This window comes from Myotis davidii, unplaced genomic scaffold (assembly GCF_000327345.1).
Source record: "Myotis davidii unplaced genomic scaffold, ASM32734v1 scaffold370, whole genome shotgun sequence".
NCBI classification, from domain to species: domain Eukaryota; kingdom Metazoa; phylum Chordata; class Mammalia; order Chiroptera; family Vespertilionidae; genus Myotis; species Myotis davidii.
Window position 1 is genome coordinate 6,441,889 of NW_006288615.1, and position 20,018 is coordinate 6,461,906.

The 20,018-nt window shown below is 48.3% G+C and overlaps 1 protein-coding gene across 26 annotated transcripts in view; it reads left to right on the forward strand.

Moving 5' to 3' along the window:
* The window catches only part of LRRFIP1 (leucine rich repeat (in FLII) interacting protein 1), a 78,355-nt gene that overhangs the window by 19,935 nt on the left and 38,402 nt on the right, over positions 1-20,018 (forward strand). For 5 of the 26 annotated variants that reach the window (XM_015561911.1, XM_015561912.1, XM_015561892.1 and 2 more), the window contains exons 4-11: positions 2,431-2,478; positions 3,994-4,038; positions 4,618-4,668; positions 5,872-5,910; positions 9,563-9,622; positions 12,385-12,447; positions 15,070-15,147; positions 17,566-17,631. The exons of 4 other annotated variants lie outside the window; for them this stretch is intronic. In XM_015561911.1, the coding sequence (XP_015417397.1) occupies positions 2,431-2,478; positions 3,994-4,038; positions 4,618-4,668; positions 5,872-5,910; positions 9,563-9,622; positions 12,385-12,447; positions 15,070-15,147; positions 17,566-17,631 (450 nt within the window). Of the gene's footprint in view, positions 1-2,430; positions 2,479-3,993; positions 4,039-4,617; positions 4,669-5,871; positions 5,911-9,562; positions 9,623-12,384; positions 12,448-15,069; positions 15,148-16,427; positions 16,473-17,565; positions 17,632-20,018 lie in introns of all 26 variants that reach the window. 17 more of the 26 variants (XM_015561907.1, XM_015561908.1, XM_006760484.2 and 14 more) reach the window with 14 other exon arrangements.

A 20,018-nucleotide genomic window follows, 5' to 3' on the forward strand; every position in this document is an offset into this window, starting at 1 on the left:
AGGAAACAAAAGGAGTGAGAGGTTCCCTGGGAGTTTATAGAACATGTACACAGTCCCCCCATAAATGGGTTTTGTTTGTTACATATGACACCTATAGTTTCTTCTTATACACTTACTCACTTTCTAGGTAAAGAACAACTATGTTTTTTTTTTTAGAGCAGTTAATAATTACATTTAACTTCAAAGGTTAGGACGTGGGGGCCCTTTCGACACACTATTTAAAGTGCCGCCCTTGAGTTCCTTCACTACCTACAGCCCTGAAATGCCTTCCCGTCCTGCCCCATCCCCGTCTGCATCAGTACCACCCGGGAGAGGGTAAAGGAATCCGTTAAGTAGGCACCAGTATCTCTGTGTACTTTGTTAGATTTTGTGGGGTCTGAGAATTAAAATGTGACCTGAAGCTAGAGCCAGTCACACGTACAGTCTCGGGGCAAAGGCGGCAGGTGAAAGGAGGGCGGGAACCCAGGCTGTACCCGACAGAGCAGGCATGACTGTCCTCAGACCGACACAAGAGACGGTCGGCTGCCACTGGATTCACTCATTCGCTACTCGCCTGAGCTCACTATTGTTTTCTTCTCACTCACCCACCGTGAGAACTTGGCCAGAATGGGAATTGGTATGCAGAGTGAAACTGGCCCTCCGCGCGCGCACGCGTAGAAGCAGAGACACATTTGTATAATAAAGATGGGTCCAAGGTCACTGCAGGGATGAGGACAAGGAGGCAGGGAGTGTGCTCTCTAGCCCGTTCGGCTGCTTGGAGTGACGGCTTCTCTTCTATGGAATCAAAGCTATTTCTGAAAGCCAAGCACCTTTCGCGTTCCTCTGGCCCTCCCTTCCCCTGCATGACTCACCGGCTAACACTACTAGTTCACCTCTGAAGTTCGGGGTGCTTCCTGGAGTCCACTGTGCTGGCCTGCGAGGTAGCGCCAGGGCAACTAGCAACTGCACTCACTGTTGGTTTCTGGGGTCTCCCCCTCCACGGGAGGACGCGGAGACACAGCGAGAGTCACTGCCGCTGTTTGTCAGGCCACCCATGAACTAGATGGAAAGCTTTGGATACTGGTTCTCGTTTTTATCACGAAAAGAGCAATAGGGAGTGTGCAGGACTTGATGTAGTATTGGCAAAAAGAGTAATAGGAAAACTGATCACAGAGACTACCTTTGGGATTTAAATCATATTTTGTGAACTTATATAGGCCCTTCTCCTTTTAAAAAACCCGTTTTCTATCTTCATAATTAAGCCATAAGATAAAGGAGGTCGATGGCATTACATTACACTTACCTGGAATCCAGGAGTGAGCGTTGGGCTAATATTAATTGAATGCACAACAGCTTCAAGCTGTTGGATCTTACTTAATTTGATGTTAAAACATGACTGGGAAGTGTGTAATTGTCTTTCCTGTCGCGATTTATAGTCTAAGGCACATCACTTAGAGAAAAAGCTTTGGCTCATGTACTTTTGATACTGCAGTTCTGTACTGGTTGAGTTTTTAAGGCGTTGCTAAATTCTCTCTCACACACACACACCCGATTTTTCCTCTTCCAGTTCTCCATCTACACCACCTCTAAGCGAAAGGGGCAAGGCCGTTGGGGACCTTAAACCTGGCCGCCCTTCGAAAGAAACGGAGACTGAACCCACTGTAGCAGCATCAGGTGGGGCGGTCCCTGTAAAATAACCCCAACACTTCGTTTTACTTCTCACACCAATTGTTTACCCTTCTGATGAGAAGGTTTTACTGTGTAAAGAGGAAAATCACATCGACGTTACAGAGGTGTGGTTGGTTGTTCCTTGATTTTCTCTTTGGAAATCCAGGGCAAAGAGAAGAGTAAAACCCCGTTCTTTGAACTGTACCTGGGGTCCCCCTGCCTTTGGAATTGTATTTAGTACAGGGACAGCCGGTCTGAGTCTGCTTTTCTAACTTGGACCGACCACTGTAGTTTAGACAAGCCAGGTGGAAACATGGAGGCATTCGCTACAGAAAACCAGAACGTAACTTGCAAACATTATTTGTTCCCTGTACAAAGGCCTCCCCCTCCGTAGCTGTAAAGACACCCAAAGTTTGTAAGTTATATTGGAGAGCAGGAACAAGTGCGCCAGAAATCGGGGGGCGATCACAGTGGCCCCCTTTCCGCTACATTTCTAAGGCGGAGAGCCCTCGGAAACAGTACAGGGGCTCCATGTGCTGTGGCTCGGTGTCCATCCTGGTCTCTAGGCCCCCTGGGCCCCAGGAATGCATCGTCCTGGCTCCCTGGGCTTGCAGGTGGGAGCGGGTGGGCGGGGTGTGTCCCTGCTCCGCTGCCTCCTGCTTCGTCTTGGCGTGTTCCCCGCACCGTGTGGCCTGGGCAGCAGCTTGGGAATGCATGTCACACAGCTCCCTTTGCATTTACCATTTCCCTTCTCGCCTAATTGTCTTTCCTTTCTGTCCGTAGAAATATTATGGGCTGTACACGAAATGGGGTGACATCGAGCAGTGGATGGTAGGCCTTGGATACGATTTTAAGAAACTTGCATGGTTTATAATTTGGTTATTACACAGTTTAATTACATAAATAGATTCCTGTTGCATCATAATTTAATCCCCAGAGGTTTCCTGCCATTCCTCTTGCGTTTGGCCTGGTTGTTTTCCTCCCGGCGGAGGCCTGGGTAGGAGGGCCCTGGTCAGGCCTTCGTCTGGTCTGTGCAGCTGACTCCTGGAGTGTCCAGGCCAGTGTTTGTGGAGGTCGACGCCCCCTGGCCGCCTGGGGCAGAGTGCTGTCCACTACGGACACTCGGGCCAGGCGTGTGTCCCAGGCGTGAGGACTCACCCATTTCCCTCCTGGGCTCCGGTTGGAACCCAGAGGCCCCATTATGCTCCATTTCCTTCTCTCACTATTGTTGTCGGCTGGCCTGTTACCCTCATTCCAACCTTTACCTGCCTTCAATGTTTGCCCCGCCCCCACCTCACCCGATATTCCCACTGAAACCCCTGTTCTCTGGTGAAAACATTCCTGCACCTTCTCACCATTTCCTAGAACAGCTTCTCTATCCTCCTATGTCAGCTGAGAGCCAGCTCGCCCCTACCCTGTCCTTAGGACCTTCCCAGGAGGGTGTGGGTGGCCCACGGTCCCAAGAGGACATGGCTTCTCCCGTCATTCATCCGTGCACCTGAGTGTGCCCCCTCCTCCTGTCCTTGTCACCAGCCTCCTGGTCGTTGTCACATACCTTTAGCACTTGAGAATCTGGCCAGTGTGGAAATGTCCTGCTAAATATCTCTGATACATAAAATAATCTAAGGAAACGTAAAATTTCTTCCTAACATCGCAGGTGCCTGCATAAAATACGAAAGGCAGTCCTGGAAATACAAGGAGCGCACACTTCCACTGTTTGAAAAATGGTGAACTACAGCCTTCACAATGTGTGAGCCATCATTTTAGGCTTGTGTGGCACAGGCAGATGTCCTTGTAGCCAATCTCAGGACACCGTTGAAAGGGGTCGTTGGTTTCTGTGCCACCGAGGAAGAGAAAGGCTGCTAGTTATCGTTGTGAGCAGCTCCGTGCCGGCTTCAGGGTGCCCCGGTGTGGAAACTGCATCTGGGAACGCACACAGTACACCAGAGAGCGTGCGTCCTTATGGCTCTTTCACGGACATGGTTTCTCTTCTGACCCCCAAGGGGAGGAGAGCAAGGCTCTGAATGTAAGGAAAAAAAGTGGGTGGGTTGACATGGACCAGACTTTAGAGGTTAGAAAAAAATTAAGGCTCGCTTCCCCTCCACCACACACTTGTTTTGAAAGCCAAGATGAAATATGCCAATTATTCACGTGCTTCAGTACCCCCCTTTGGAAGAGAACATTTCTCGCCGGCAATTTAAGTGAAGCCTCTAAGCAAAGGCAGAGGAAATGTGTGCCATTTATATCAGGAATACTGTGCGGAGGCGCAGCTGGACTGTCGAAGCCTCCCTGTGTCTGTCTCTAACCTCACGCTCTCTCCTCCTTCGCTCTCTCCTCCTTTGGTAGGAAGACAGTGAGCGCTGCTCGCGCAGATCCAGAAGGAACACCTCGGTTAGTACTGCATTCATTCACTACTTAGGCGTTAGGATGGAAATCTAATTTGTATTTTTAGTAATATATATATCACTAAAAATATATATATCTATAATATATATGTATATTACCTCAATGATGTTTATTAAAGAAGTTAATACTGATATTACCTAAACAAAGACTATGAACTCAGCATTTAGCATTTTGACCTAACTTTGGGGAGGGGAGAGTGTTTGAGAAATTTCTGAGTATTACTATATTCGTAACAGTTTTAATGCTTCTTTTGCTATCGAATACCCACAAACACTTCACAAAATAATGTGCATCGAGGCTACGTCGTCGTAGACTCCGGTGAAGTAAATAACAGCACTTTAATAAAACCAATCGAAAGCCGTATTATCTGGAAACAGCCTGCTGTAAACAGAGGCGCACAAAGCCCGAGCTGGCTTGGACCTCGGCTCAGGGCGAGAGCTTTTCGGAGGCTGCCAGTCGGCCCCACTGCCGTGGTGTCCGGCCAGCCGCCTCCGGTCGAGAGCTGGCGTGGGCTGCTTCGTGTTGCACTGTCACTTCATGCTCTTTCACCCTTTCTCTTACTAGGCGTCTGATGAAGATGAGCGCGTGTCAGTGGGTAGTCGCGGAAGCCTGCGGGTCAGTAACCTGAATGCTTGAGTCTGCATGGTTCAGTCATGTCCAAGTCCTTCGCTTTTCACCCCTGCATTCACATGTCCTGCTCATTACCCCTTGTAGTCTTGTAGTCTTGTAGTCAATATCCAACTGACAAGGCACTTATTTCAGATCTATGCAATGGCGGGTGTCTCCTGGTTGCTGTAGAAAGATTACACCAGCAGTGAGGGGCACACGCATAGGCACCTGGACTGTGTCTTTCTCCAAGAGTGGAGGTCACAGTGTTTTTGTATGTCTGTCCACATCACAAACCTGCCACATCCTGGTGAAGTTGGCTGGGCGTGGCTGGCGGGATAAAGGCGCGTGTGAAGGAGCAGGCTGCCAGTCGTGCTATTTGCACACACGCTCCCCGGCCGCATCTGAATCTCAGGTTCAGTAACTGTCGGTGAAAGTCATTCTTAGTGATGTTTCTGCGGAGGCCGCCGGGTGGGAAGTGGGGCCGCCTGGACCCCTGGGGCTGCGTCTGCTCGCCTCCAGGAAACGCTCTTTTCGTCGACTTGGTGAAATCTCTTCATCACGGTTGCTTAGTGGCTGATAAACACAACAACATATTTTCCTTGAACTTTCCAAAAATATTCATAATTATATTTGAAAAAGTTGTGTGCTTTGGGAAGTGAAGTAGGGGAACTGTGTTTTTAAGGCATTGAATTAATTTGCCAGTTTACTTTACCAAAGGGCTGAAACTGCCCCTCACTGCTGGTGGTCATAGGGCTCCATGCAGCCACCATGTGTGACTTAAGGACCGCTGAGAGCAGAAGGCTTGTTTTAAGTCACCATGGCAACCAAAAGACTTATTATAGGGCACTAAAAATGCCTTTGATTCAGCTGTTCTAACAGTAAATTGTGAAGATGCTACACTGTTTCATTTCTTTGCAGGTGCCAGAGGCAGATTTTAGAGGAGGAGTTAAAATTGCTCTAACTGCTTCAGATTTTAGGAATTACAGCAACACCTGCCGTGGAAGTTCTATTTAAGATTATGGGATTTGTGGTAGCTGTCATTCTAACGTAATTCCTTTTGCAAATACATGAGCTCCTAGAAAGCATGATAAAAATATAATTTTGTTAAGATGCCTGTTTTCTGTTTTTGTTACGTCTTACTTGGTTTTTTAACTGGTTCTTGGCCCCTCTCTTTTCTGCTGTTTTCCTGGTCTATCCTTACTCTGGCAGTCGCAGCCTGACCTGGAGTCTGGGGGTCCCTACGGCTGGGTGAGATGTTGGGGTGACTTGCCGTGTGATCCTAATGGCGTCCTGTGACAGATAATAACCAGCGGTGTCCTCACTAACCTCATGGGTGTTTGTCTAAAAAGCCGAGTGCATCTTTGTCAGAAAAGACACACATGCCACCCACCAGTCTCTACCTGGGGGCCGTGGGCCAGAGGCGGGTGCAGACCAGAGTGCTTGGTCTTCTCCCTGAAGCCCCCTGGGCGCCCTCTAACCCACCTGGTCGGGCTCTGGGCCCAGACTGGCATGCACACACTGTTTGAGCACCAGCTTTTTCCCACACACTGTGCCAGCAGCTCTGAATCCCAAGGGAAAAGATGATGTCTTGCCTTCAAGGAACTCAAATCAGATCAAGAACTGTAGTTCCTTTAAAATATTAAATTTAAGGTCATTTTATCTCATAAAGTCCATTGTTTTCTAATCTGTGTCCATTCAAATGAAACATACAACTGGGCTCCTTTGCCAGAAAAACCCCAGTTCCAGCAACAAAAAGAAGGCTTTCGGTTCAAATTCAAAAGTATTCTCTTACGTCTATCCAGGAGTTTCTGTGCTGTCTGCTTTCCGAAGCCCATAAGCGTGAACCACACGGCAGAAAATCCCATCTCACCAGAAAGTGCGCTGGGCATGAGCCTGGCTCGTACTACGGTCCTGAGAGCGGGTCGCACACCCTTCACTTTGGGAACCGTTTTAGAAGCATTTGTGCTTTATTCATTCTATTGCATTTCCAAATTATTTAGCAAATGTCTGTGTTTAAAAATAGGTATTTTTATTTTAAGTTGATAATGCCATCCACCCACCTAGCACCCAGGATCCCTGGAGCCTCCTAGTGGGGCTGCTGTCTCCGCATAAGGGCAGGAGAACTCCGGGGGTGGGTTGTCGAGGAGATGCTCGGTCCAGCCCAGCCTCGAGGTCCAGCCACTGGGGCCTGCTGTGGACAGTGGGAGGCGAGAAGCACCTCATTAGACTAAAAAAGCGCTCTTCCCAGCGTCTCCCGGGCCACCTTCCACAGTGACACTGGCGTCGAGAGCTTTTCTGTGACACGACCATTCTTGCCACCTTTCTATTCTTTTAAGTCATTAAATGTATTGGTGACACTTTTCTAGATTTTTCGCCTTTTTGTTTCCAACTGAAAATGAATTCCATTTGGGGCCCGGCCCAGTGGCGCGGAAGCGTGTATGTGTTGGTGACAGTCAGGAACACCTTCTGGCGCTCACTCTCATTTTCTGTTTCACTCCTTTTCACAACCAAATTCCGGGCGTCGGGGAGTGCGCGCAGGAGTTTTGATTTTGCCTTTCTTCTTTTGTTCCCCATCTCTCATGCCCTTGAAGGCGAGCCGTCTTTTGCCTCGTTAGAATAATAATCTCACATTGTTCATCAGAAAAGCTGACAGTTGAGCCTCGCGTGGGCAAATGTGAAGTTCGTAGGTGCTTTGCGAGCACTGAGCGGTGGTTGTGCACTTCCTGACTAATCACGAGTCACGACTTAGAGCGATGGGTTCTGGTGAAGCATTAATTCTTGTGTCGTCTCCTCTTTTAGAAAATGCTAACCTGTGTATGCCCAGTGCCCTCTCTGCTAGCAGTGTGTCCCCATGTCTCTGCATGTAAGACTCACCCCGGGGAGCTCATCAAAATGCATGTTCCCAGGCCCCTGGGTTCTGATTTCCTGGGCCAGGGCCCACGGTCCTCAAAGGCAGCCCAGGTGACCGCGGTGCAGGTGGCCTGCACAGCCCAGAGTGAGGGAAACGATTCCGTAGAACAGGCTGGTTGGACATCAGAGGTCTGACTTAAGGAAGTTCTGTCTGTGGACTTCTTATTCTGATTTTCAGCTCTCTTGACCCTACCACAGCACATAAAGCAGCCCCACCCATCAACACACAACACACAAAACCATCTGGAGGAGCATGGCTGGTGTCTCTCAGAAGGTCCAAGTGCCTGTCACTATAGAGGTGTGGTTAGGAGCCCATAGATTTGGGGATCTGTCCTAGCACTATATCCCCCATGACAGAATTCTCTTCCACCAGAAAAGGGTGAGTGTTCCCCAAAGCCTTCAAAGTAAGAGTTCCCTGCGTGGTCATGAAAGGCCGAAAGAAAAAGGGTAATGGGTGAGAGAGGACCACTGCCCGGCCCCCGCCCACCCTCTGCTCCGTGCTGCTGGCCGTTACAGAATGAGACCAAAAGGAAGACTTGCCTACAGCAGCCCGCGCTCCCTCGGCAGCGGCGGCGATGCCGTGTTTATATGTGAACCGCTTTTATTCCTCACTCATGATAGTGCAGTAAAGGTTACCCGGAGTGGATCCATGTTACCCTTCATGGTTACATTTTCCCAGAAACTAGCTTTTAAACAGATAGCAGGAGAATGCGCCCGAGGTCTGAAATATTCAAGTCCCTGACACGGGTTTCCGGATCACATACTCTTTGTTAGTTGAGAGAAGAAATGAGACTGAGTAAAATTCCTGCCCATCTCTAAATATTTTTTCTGTTAAACTTATTTCAGAAATTTTAATATTTCCCCCAGAGTTTTCAAATTAAATGCTGAGCGATTTCTACAAACTCTGATCTAGAAACTTCAAGTTGGTCTGTTGTTGGGGTTTTCTTTGGTCCTATCAGAAGTAAATACATAATTTTATAGTCAAGGTTCCGTGAATCTGGATTTATAATCTGTCCGGAAATTCGTTTACTTATTCTGCATTAATGATGTGGCTGCAAAATATGGGCAAACGCCTCCCCTCCCGTTTTAATCAGATCTGATCCTCATGGTGGCCTTGGGAAGTATACGTTACTGTGCACAACTCCGCAGCCCAGGGAGAGGGGGTCCGGGATTAAATAACTTAAGGTCACATGACAGAGCTTCTGTTTGGAATTTGGACTCGTGTCCCTGACCCCTGGTATCGCCCGCCTTTCTTGCCTGCTCTGTGCCCTGCCCCTCCTTTCTCTGTCACAAGAGCTGGTCTGTCTTTGTCACCTGACAGCTGTTAATCAGCAGACACGTCCTCGTAGATGAATGAGCGCAGCTTAGACAGCCCAGCGTGTTGGGTCAGGGGAACTTGAACCGGGAGCAGAGAAGAGAAGCGGCGGGCAATAATGAACTTGACCGTTCTCATTTTCCTGGAGGACAAATTATGAAATATGTCCTCAGATTTTATTTTTGGAGTGGGGGGGAATAGGAAGACTGGATGCATGAAAAACGAATGTAGAGGATAGAGGATGTGTCCTGCTATTTTTCCATGACGAACTTTTACATTTCATTATAGATTGAATAGAAGCTGTATCTGAATTTTCTGAATAAAACGTCATAATGGGCCACGATTCTCAGGGACTAACCCCGTGCTGGGATTTCCGCAGCACGGCCATCGAACTGGGAATGAGAAGAAACTGCCCGAAAGCTACTGTGCCCAGGCCCATGGGCTTCATCCATAGGAGGGATTTTGCCTTAAGGCTCAGATGCCCTGTAGTTAAAGTGACACTGAGTGGACTTTCCTGGGGTGCAGAGGAGCAGATGGGAGGCGGAGGCTGCCCTGGGCTCTCATTCACCAGCTCCCCTTATACCTGGTTGGTTCTTCCTTGCTGATCTGTATCTGTCTGTAATCTGCCTTCATTTGTGTGCTGATGTCACTGTCTTCTTTTCTTCACTGAAACAGACAAATGGTTACAATGGAGAGGTGTACGGATCACAGCCCCTGAGCAGAAGATCTGGCAGGGTTAGTACAGGACATTCGCATGGCACAGAATTCAAACAGGTTGCTGCGAAGCTTTTAAAAAATATTGCTCAATCTAGCTGCTTTTGTTTCTGTGTTACACTGGTTCTCTCCCCCCCCCTCACCCCCCCACCCCCAGCACATGACAGAATGAGAGCTAATGTTTTTCAACTAGGAAACAGTCTCAGAATGTTAGTCTTCTGACATTCTAAGTGATAGTGTAAGAGATTCATATTGGTAAGAATCCCTAGGTTTAAAAGGTCTAGAACTAAAGGTTAGCTCTTTCATTATTTTATGGCCCCCGTATGTGTATATTATGTATGTTCAGCTTTCAAATATACTGAAATTTGACATTTCCACCCTTCCACGTTTCTAGTTATAATTTTAAAGACGGGCAGAGCCTGTATCTTCCTGGATACCAGCGTTGGAATGCTCACAGTGCAGGGTTGGAAGCAGAAGGGAGCCATCCTGGGGCGGGGGAGAGGGTGGAAGGGTTGATGACCAAGCAGGAGTGCGGGAGAGGAGCCGGGGCGGCCTGGGCATTTATCAGGGAGGTCTCTGTGGATTTCAAAAGGCTAAATTGCCTACATTTTTAATTGTTTCATGACCTGCTGCAGATCTGTCGTACATTATATTATGTAAACTCTTCCTGTAATTAATGTTTGCTTCACTTTCTTTTACTAGTTGTGTAACATAGTATTTCTTTGAATTTATCTTAATTATATTAAGCTATGTCATAAGTAGACTTACGTTCTGTGGTCAGGTTTCAAAGGGGTCACCCAACCCCACCTTAGCTTTCTGAAACGGCTGATCAGATTTCCCCTCCTGCCTGTTAGGGATTGCATATACTCCGTCTCTTGTCCGCTTTTCTCCTTCCAGGCTAAGAAAAGCATCCTCCCACTTACAGGCCGCCTTCCTACTTACGTGCTCTTTGCACAGACCTCCTGTGGCCTTCCTCCAGCCTGTTACGTGTTTCTTTACGTTTCTGTTCACTCTGGGACAGAGTACGTGGCCCACCATCGTGTCCTGCAGCCTGTGCCCAGCTGGCCCTCAGAACAAGAGACACAGGGTCTCTGAGGGCCCCAGTCTGCCCTTTGGGGCTGTATTGACTCGTTTGCAGCTTTTCACTCTCAGTGCATTGGTTCACCTTCATTGATCACGAAGTCTCATCGTTGAGAGTTGGAAATTGCTGTAGAAGCTCTTTAGTCTAACTTCAGGCCAATATCACCTTCTTCTCTAGAACATCCCACACGTGTGGTTGCCACGTTTTGTGACAGGACAAGGGGACATCAGGCTCCGTGTTCTACAAATACAGCCAAATATTTTAATCTCTGGTTTTTATGTTGTTGGAATAAAAGTCTGCTTTATGCGTTATTAAGATTTAAGTAATGCCTCTAGAAATACAAAAGAACTTGATTGTAAAACTGTGCACCGCAGAGTAAAATTGGATATAAAACTGATTTAATAAGTAATCAAGAAGTATGATGATTGAAGAACCAATAACCTACATCTAATGCAGCAAGCAGCATGGCTGGGCAGATCCGGGGCAGAACACCCCCCACACACACATACACACACACACACACACACACTGAGGGTGAGCTTAGAGCAGGGGTCCTCAAACTACGGCCCGCGGGCCACATGCAAATACAAATATTGTATTTGTTCCCGTTTTGTTTTTTTACTTCAAAATAGGATATGTGCAGTGTGCATAGGAATTTGTTCATAGTTTTTTTTTTAAAACTATAGTCTGGCCCTCCAACGGTCTGAGGGACAGTGAACTGGCCCCCTGTTTAAAAAGTTTGAGGACCCCTGCTTAGAGAAAGGCTGGGTGGGTTGGGAAGCTTTTAGATGTGGGGAATATCAGTGTGGGAAGGAGTAAATGACCAGGCTGAAGGTAGGAGTTTGGAAACATTCTACAGGGAACTCAGTCTCCATAGGGGGACCGCTTGATGGTTTTGATCCCCACCTCATGCCTGCATTTGTAGCATTTACAGTCGCCTCCCCATCTAAATTCTGGGTTGGTTTGGGGAGTTTTTAGAGTGTATATCCCGTAAAACCACAATGACAGCTATAGGCCAGTTGCTTTCTGTGGATAGTGGTTCACAGATGGAAGGGGTGGCTCTCTCCAGATGAGCGGGAGCCCTCAGGGCGCTGGCCTGAAGGAAGATTGCAGAGTTTGCATCCATGGAGCTTTAGATAGCTAAGAAGGTATGTAATACTGTAAGTTTAGATAGCAGGTGACAGATGGTCCATCATAAGATTTAGTAAGGAATTACATATAATACTAGAGGTGGGAAATTGTGAAAAACAATAATAGTTACACTGCAGGGCATCACGGAGACGTCAACACTGGACCGTGAACAATAGCTCAGAGCCTCTAGTGCAGCGGTTCTCAACCTGTGGGTCGCGACCCCTTTGGCGGTCTAATGACCCTTTCACAGGGGTCGCCTAAGACCATCCTGCATATCAGATATTTACATTACGATTCATAACAGTAGCAACATTACAGTTATGAAGTAGCAATGAAAATGATTTTATGGTTGGGGGTCACCACAACATGAGGAACTGTATTAAAGGGTCACGGCATTAGGAAGGTTGAGAACCACTGCTAGTGGCCAAGAATTTCTGTGGCAGGGCCCTCGGATGGAGGGCTGATGTGGTGTGGTTGTGTGCTCTGTGTTTGCCTTTGACCGGGACAGGCGGGCTTTGGGGATGAAGGTAAGGAACTGTGCATCACTTACTATGTCTTCTTTGGTGCCCAGAACTCCACCTACAGCGGTGACGGCAGATCCTCTACTGTGTCCTCGTCCAGAGAGGAGAAGTTGGTTCGTTTCCATTTAAATCTTTCACATCCTCTCTCCAGAAACGACAGGTTCTGTAGCATGCAACCTCGTGTGTGTGAATTCCGCTCTTTTCTCTTTTAACATCTTCTTTACAGATTTTCATTTGGGTGGATTATAAAGTCGGTTGTTGATCAGTAATTAGTATGATATGTTTAATTCAGATGAATTGTGCTGGTCAGCTGGGTACAATGGAAGGAAGTATTTATGTGGCTGTTCGGTAGTTAGAATTAATCAGAAGGAAACAACAAATAAGAAAGCTTGAACGTCTCTCCTTGAAAGTGTTAGGACAAAGAGCACTTTGTCCTAACACTAACAGAATTAGTGTTAGGGTGCATGCAAACTTGGTGGCAAGAAAATCAAATCCAAATCCACAGGTCTACACAGCAGAGTGCCTTCCCACGGATGTGCATCCGTTTTGATAGGCAAATAGTCCTCAATAGTTTAAGGGCCCTGGGAGGTGAGGCTTGCTTGTCCTAAGTCAGGTTTGTGGTCACAGCAAACACGGAGCTCGTGTAGGAAGGAGGATCACAAATGTTAGCGTTCACGTCCTGAAGAGAAGACAGGTCCACCTGCCCGATACCCCTGTGCAGCGGGTGACGGGGAGAAACTCATTTTGCCAGGAAGTGTCATAACTGAGAAGTGTGCTCACCTTCAGGTGTAAACAGAAGGGGGAAAAGATAGAATAAGCGGAAAGTAACCAGGTAGAGCCACAGGAGTCTGTCTCCTCGCCTCTGTCATGCCTGGTCCCCTCCTTCTTCCTGCTTTTGCCTCTTTTGGGGCGGGGGGCGGGAGGGGCAGACATTGCTGACAGCCCCATCACTTGCTCTCTCACTTTCCAAACGCCCACCGCTGCCTCCCACCCCCTGTAGTAATCAACACTCCAGCCTCACTCCGAGCCTCTGTACCTTTCTTCCCCCAAGAGTTTTGAGTGAGCTGTAAGCAGCAAAATATGGGTGGGTTTTAACACCTTATTGAGTGTTAAACTATTGATGGGGTTTAACACTTCAAGAGTTTTGTGGGTATTATGTGCATTTTCTTAACTCCGGGGAATTTTTGCTATTACAAAGAGCACTTTGTCCTTCAGAAAACTTCCTGCTCACTCTCCAAGTGGAGATGCTTGCTCTCAAGTAGAAGATGGTGGTAGAGACCCAGTGCCCACCAGTGAATTATTCACCACAGCCCAGCATGTGTCTGACTCACTCACATTCATGTAAAAGAAGTAACCACATCCCCGGGGTGAAGTCACAGTGAGAGCTGGCCGTTGGAAGCATAAGGCTGGTCGGCACTTCCCTGGGGCATGTGTCCCACCATCACGCTGCCCGGCACCCGTCACTCGCCCGCCCTCAGCATCTCCCCGCCCGTTGCTGGGCTTTTGAATTTTACTTAAATTTAATAACAGGAAGCTATCAGTGCAGCATGTAGCACTGAAGACTTCTCTAAGGAACATCTCCCGCTGTTCACGTCGGAGCAAACCCCGCACTGGACCATGCAGTGTCCGTAGGCACTTTTTCCCACATGGCAACGTGGGCCCCTGTGCTTTCAGCCCTGGAACACGTCTCACCATTTGCCCTAAATATTAGGCAGTTTCTTCCTGTCTAGCCCAGAATTCCACTTGCCTGCTCAGGTCATTTTGGTACCACTTATTCAAGGCGTAGGAGGGGCAGGCACAAGTTACGGGCCTTGAAGGGGTGGCGGGCATCTTAAGGTGCCACCCAGCTACCTGAACGGGACCACTCCACCTTCAAGGGCGGCCCTGTTCTTGTCTGGTTGGAGCACAGAAACGGAGCAAAGAACTTCCTCTCCCAGGGTCCTTTCGTTTGGGTAAAACATTTTATTTGGGGAAATCATTAATTTATAGAGTAGTATCCCCCAGCAATAACCTCTAGACCAGCAGTTCTCAACCTGTGGGTCGCGACCTCTTTGGGGGTCAAACGACCCTTTCACAGGGGTCGCCTAAGACCATCGGAAAACACATATATAATTACATATTGTTTTTGTGATTAATTGCTATGCTTTAATTATGTTCAATTTGTAACAATGAAATCGGGGGTCACCACAACATGAGGAACTGTATTAAAGGGTCGCGGCATTAGGAAGGTTGAGAACCACTGGTCTAGACCCTTGGTCTCAGAATTACAGCGCTGACTTGGCCGTGTCTGTGGTGAGTTGTGGATGCCTGCTTTGTGCGAATACCCAGGAGGCCACGCCAAAGACCATTTCCAATGAAATGTTCCGCTACAGAAAATAAAGGTTGATATCTCCGCAAATTCTTGGTTTTGAGCTCTTTCCCACCAAACTTTAAAAATCAGAACTCCAATTACAAAGACGTTCAACGCCCCCGTAGTCTTGCTGCCGATGAAAATAGTGAAATCTGGTTTGCCTGTGTGCAGATTTGGAAGACCTGGTGTGGTCCCCACCGTAGTTTGTCAGTTACCGGGACCGTCTTTATTTCCTTCTGACCGTCCTGTCTCCCGCCCCCGGCAGTGCATGCCCGTTACCAGTTTGGTTGTAAAAGGTGGTTCTGTGTGACTGTACCATGCGGTGTGCCTTGGAGATGAAACAAAGCCGCAGCCTCGTCCCCTCTGCTGTTTTCTCTGATTGCAGGGGCCATCCTGCTCTGACCTCGGCCTTCCCCGCGGTGGCCTTGCGCCCCAAGTCCTGTTCGCCCAGAGTGGAAGCCGGGTCTGTCTCCCCTTCTCACGTCCCTGCTTCCTCCTCCTCCTTCCCGGTGTGTCATCCACGGCTGAGTGAATGTGTGGACACGCACCCTCTCCCACATGAACTCCCAGGAGCAGAGCCCAGCAGTGGTTTTCATTCACTGACTTGCTAAGACTTCTCAACTGATGAAAGCATTGTCGCACATAACTTCAGGCGTTATATAGAAAAGAGGGATTTAGGAAGAAGGAGGCTCTAGCGAATGGGTCTTTTCAAAAGCTCAGGGCCCCCAAATTGGTCTCTTGGGTCCCTCCTCCTCTTCCAGCAATTGTTCCCCATTTGGGGTTTCATTTGTTTTCTTAAAAAATATTTTTCTCTGGTTGGTGTGTCCAGGAAGCAATTTGGAAGGCTTTGGGGCATGATCGGCCTCCTCCGTCTCTGAGGAGGGGGAACAGCCCTGTTTCTTTGGCTCACGCTCCCCTGGCTTCCTGTTTGCACGGGCCCGCCTGCAGGCCAGTGGGTGCTGGGCCTGTGAGCTGCAGGGAGGCCCTGTGGCGCTCACACCAGGAGGCCCTGTTGGAACTCCAAGTAGGGACCCAGTCATGGAGGCTGAATTGTCCCCTCCTTGTATTGTCCTGTCCCCCACGTCGCTGAGTGACTCATCCTTGGTCATGCACATTCCAGGACTGGCCCGGTGGCCCTGTGCTGCGGGCTTTCCATGGCCTGTGCCTGGAAATGAGTCACGATGCTATTCTGGGGCTCAGTCTGCGGCCACACCAGCCTTCACGTCCCAGCACACCCTGCAGGGCTCTGGCTGGCCAGCAGCCGCAGGCCGACAGCTCCTTGTGTGTCGTGAAGGCTGCTCCCGGCACCCTCTGCTAGAAATAAGTGCACTGCCGCTCCCTCTCCCTGCGTGGACGTGTGTGGATTAACACTCCTCCGTGCTTTCTTAACCTGGGGTTTGACTGCGGGTTTGGTTGCTCTTGTGGGTGTTGTTTACCTTGTCACCATTCTGCCTCATCCCCTCACACCTTCTTCCAGGAATACCTAGAAAGAAATGACGAGAAAATAGTCATATTTCAAAGATGCTGGGGAAGTATAGTGTTTTAAAGTTAACAATCATCTTGCATTTCTCTTTCCTGTAAACTTGCGTTTGTATCTATCAAATACACTGAAAACATCGACTTCTAACTGTTGCACAACACTTTGGCTGCCACGCTAACCCAAAGTATCTGATTACCTGACTTGGGATGCGTTGCCCTTTTTGTCAAGACTTTTAAAATCTGCTGTTTACTTCCATCCTCCAGCCCTCCTGTCTGTACAGCGCTGCCCGGCCAGCGGGGAGTTCCTGGGTGCGTGTGCTCGCCCCCCCTCCAGGCCCCTCTGCCCGCCCCGTCGTGCCCCCACTGCGCGTGCACGCCCCACCCCGCACACCTGCATCTGTCAGCAGCCCTACTGGGATGACCTGCCGGTGACATGGCGCTCACACCTGCATGGTGTCTGTCACCTTTGGCCAGATCTGGGTTTTATTCTCCCCACAGCTGACAGTAACCGTCACCCGGCTTCCGTCCCCAGGAAGGCAGTGTTTGTCTAGCCTTGCTGGGCAGGAATGGAGCAAGGCAACGTTTACTCAATTCATTGGCAGAAAGAAAGGCGGTTTTTTATTGCTTTGGTGTAACATTAACAGGTATTAATCTGTTGTGTGCTGTATTACCTTGGAAATTTCCAGTTTTAAATACAAGGTACTTATGTGAGTGGGAAACTTAAATATTCGAAGTGGCTATGCTGAGTGGTTAATAACTTTCTGAATCTCCACCAGATTGCACACTTGTGAATTAGACACGTCACTGGCTGAGCAAACCAGCTGTGTCAGGGGAAACGGGAAACGGGAGGCCCTTTGAGCTGGGCAAAGGCTGACATGGCCAGTCACGGCATTGTAGACTCCTGTCACCCTCGGTGTTTCATTACATGGGATTGTCATGTTAATCAGATATTCTGTTTTCTAGTTCACACATTTTAAATAATTATAAAAATCAAACTGCAAGTAATGTCCTGTTTTGTTCCAAAGCCACTTCATATTAGAGTCATTTTCTAAACGCCAGGTACAAGGATGCCGTGACGAAAGTCAGGATATTTGAATGATCTGCTCAGCTAAATCTGGGCTCACAGGTTTTCACTCAGCGAGGCGCCTTTTTCAGAGTCATAGGTTGAAAGAACCTACTGGTGTCAGCAGCAGCTAAACGTCTCTCCCTTGGATTTTGCACATCCCTGCCCTGCTCCCCAGCACTTGCCCTGGGACGGTAGCTCTGAGCCCTCCCTGCATGCCTTCCCTCTCGGTGTCTTTCAGGACGCGCTCCCGGCGTGTGCCGGTCTGCTTGTGCTGCGGAGTTTTCTGGGCGCCGGGAGAGAGGGAGGCACCCTGTCCTGACAGTCTGTTTTCCACAGGCGTCTGTGTTCGGGGACGGCAGTCTCGGTGGGACTCGGCGGGGAAGCGCCTCTGGTTCCTATGCTGTAAGGCGCTGTCTGTGTTCCCAGAGTTTCCTCCCGTCTGCTGCATGACCTGGGTGGCTCGCCCGGCACCGTTCCAGCCCCGGGGATAACTGGCCGAGGTCACAGGAGGAAGGACTGTCTTGTCCCAATTTCCCATGGACGAAGGGGCATGGACAGTGGGAATCACGAAGCCTGGGGGCGTTAGTTCCGTGTCCTCACTCATTGCAGTTACAGGGAGGAGACTGACCCGGGCTGAGCTTCATCAGCTCTCTCCCTGCCACAGGCAGACAGTACGTAAGTAGTGAAGGGGTTGGTCTTAGGAGGAGGAAAAGGAGACTCAGACAGGCCACCTGTTATTTCCACCTCTCGCTCATCGAGGACGATGAACACATTCAAAGACTCAGAACATTACACGTATGCCATTTCCCCGTTTTATTTTGCCTTCCCCCCACTTCAAAGGATTGGAAATGGTATTTCAATAAAGGTGTGATAGTTGTACATGAAATACTTGTTGAATGAAAAAACTGGGTGAGTGAATGAGTGGGTGATGGAGGTGAGCAAATAGAGAAATCAACAGTCAGTCCGGGGAAGCGGAGCTAATGAGCCCCTCCCACGGACCAGTGGAAACGGAGCATCAGCCCTAACCAGCCCTCCCCATGGCCAGCAGTTCTGCATCCCAGGGCACCCCCACAAAGTCCCATAAAAATGCACCACGCCCCACGTGCAATAAAATGGCTTCCTAAGAAATACCCACAAGTCCCATAAAAATGCACCGCGCCCCACGGGCAACAGAATGGTTTCCTAAGAAATACTTAAAACTGTTTTTCTAATTTTGCTTTCCAAAATGATTGGCTACTTCATAAATTAGTTAAATAATCCAATTTTATGATTTTTTTCTATTTCCCTAATCATCATGAATATTCAGAGATTCTTACAAAGTAACCAGTAACACCTACAGTTTTCTTTAGAATGTGATTTTCATGAATATTATATCTAATAATTAACTAACATCACGTTAGTTTTTGTTGACATCTAATTAGACATTTACCAATTTTATGTTGCATAACATCTTTCATGTGGTGGAGCTGCTTTTCACAGTTCTTAGGTATTTGTGTAGGCCATTACAAAGTTCATAAAGCTCATGGGTGAAATAGCTTTAGGTCGTATGTGATGGATAAGTGCTACTAAATGACTTTCTTTTGTCAGAAGAGACAGCATACTCATTTTTTAAGAGAACAAGACTTCCCCAAGAGCTACGTTTCCTGTGGCCCAAGTAGAACTTCTGGTGTCTGGTGGGCCGTGTGCCATAGATTCTCTTTAAATGCCGCCTCTGTAGCTGGACTTTTCTGGAGTAGTGACCTTGGCCCTCAGAGACAGTAGCTCCTGTATGTCCAGCCTCCGGTAGGACTCGCCCCGCGAGAGCGGCTTTCCTGGAGTGAAGGAAATGAAAGGCCTTCTCGTCCCTAAAATAGGGCCGCGTGTCCCTGGTATCACACCATGCAGACAAATTAGAGAATAAGAAGAAATTCTTTCCCCGCTGAATAGTGCGCTCCCACGCGCGAGGAGCTCAGCACGCGTTTGTTTCTTCAATTGAATAAGTTGAACCCTGGGGTCAAACTTCTCAGAAGAGATCTTGGGGCGTCAGCTCTGTTCTCAGCAGCAAACCAGTTGGCTGAGTGGGAGGAAGATTCAAGAGCTCCCACCTCCCACCCCATCTCACCAGCCTCACGGTCCCTCTCCACGTGGACAAGGGGCCCCTCTCAGGGTGGGGCTTGGCAGAGCTCCCCCAGGCTCTCTGCCCAGAGAGTAGCTGTGGCCACTGATAAATACACACATCTTGTGAGCAAGCTCGGGGTCCACCCTCTCCAGAGCCCCGAGAGTGACCTCAGAGCCCAGGCTGCCCCCAACCTGCCTGGGACAGCCTTGCTCTAGGACAGTGATGGCGAACCTATGACACGCGGAACTCATTTTTTGTTGTTGATTTTTCTTTGTTAAATGGCATTTAAATATATAAAATAAATATCAAAAATATACATCTTTGTCTTACTATGGTTGCAAATATCAAAAATTTCTATATGTGACATGGCACCAGAGTTAAGTTAGGGTTTTTCAAAATGCTGACACGCCGAGCTCAAAAGGTTTGCCATTACTGCTCTACACTATAGGTGAGCAAAAGGGCCAGATATTTCAGGCTTAGCCCATAAGGTCTCTGTTGTACACTAATCAATTCTGTCATTGTGGTATGAAAGCAGCCATAGTTAATATGTAAATAGATGGGTGAGGTTGTGTTCCTATTATACCTTATTTACTGATAATGATATTTGAATTTCATGTAATTTTTACTTGTCACAAAATATTCTTCTGATTTTTAAAAATCATTTAAATATGTCTAACTGTTCTTTCTTCTT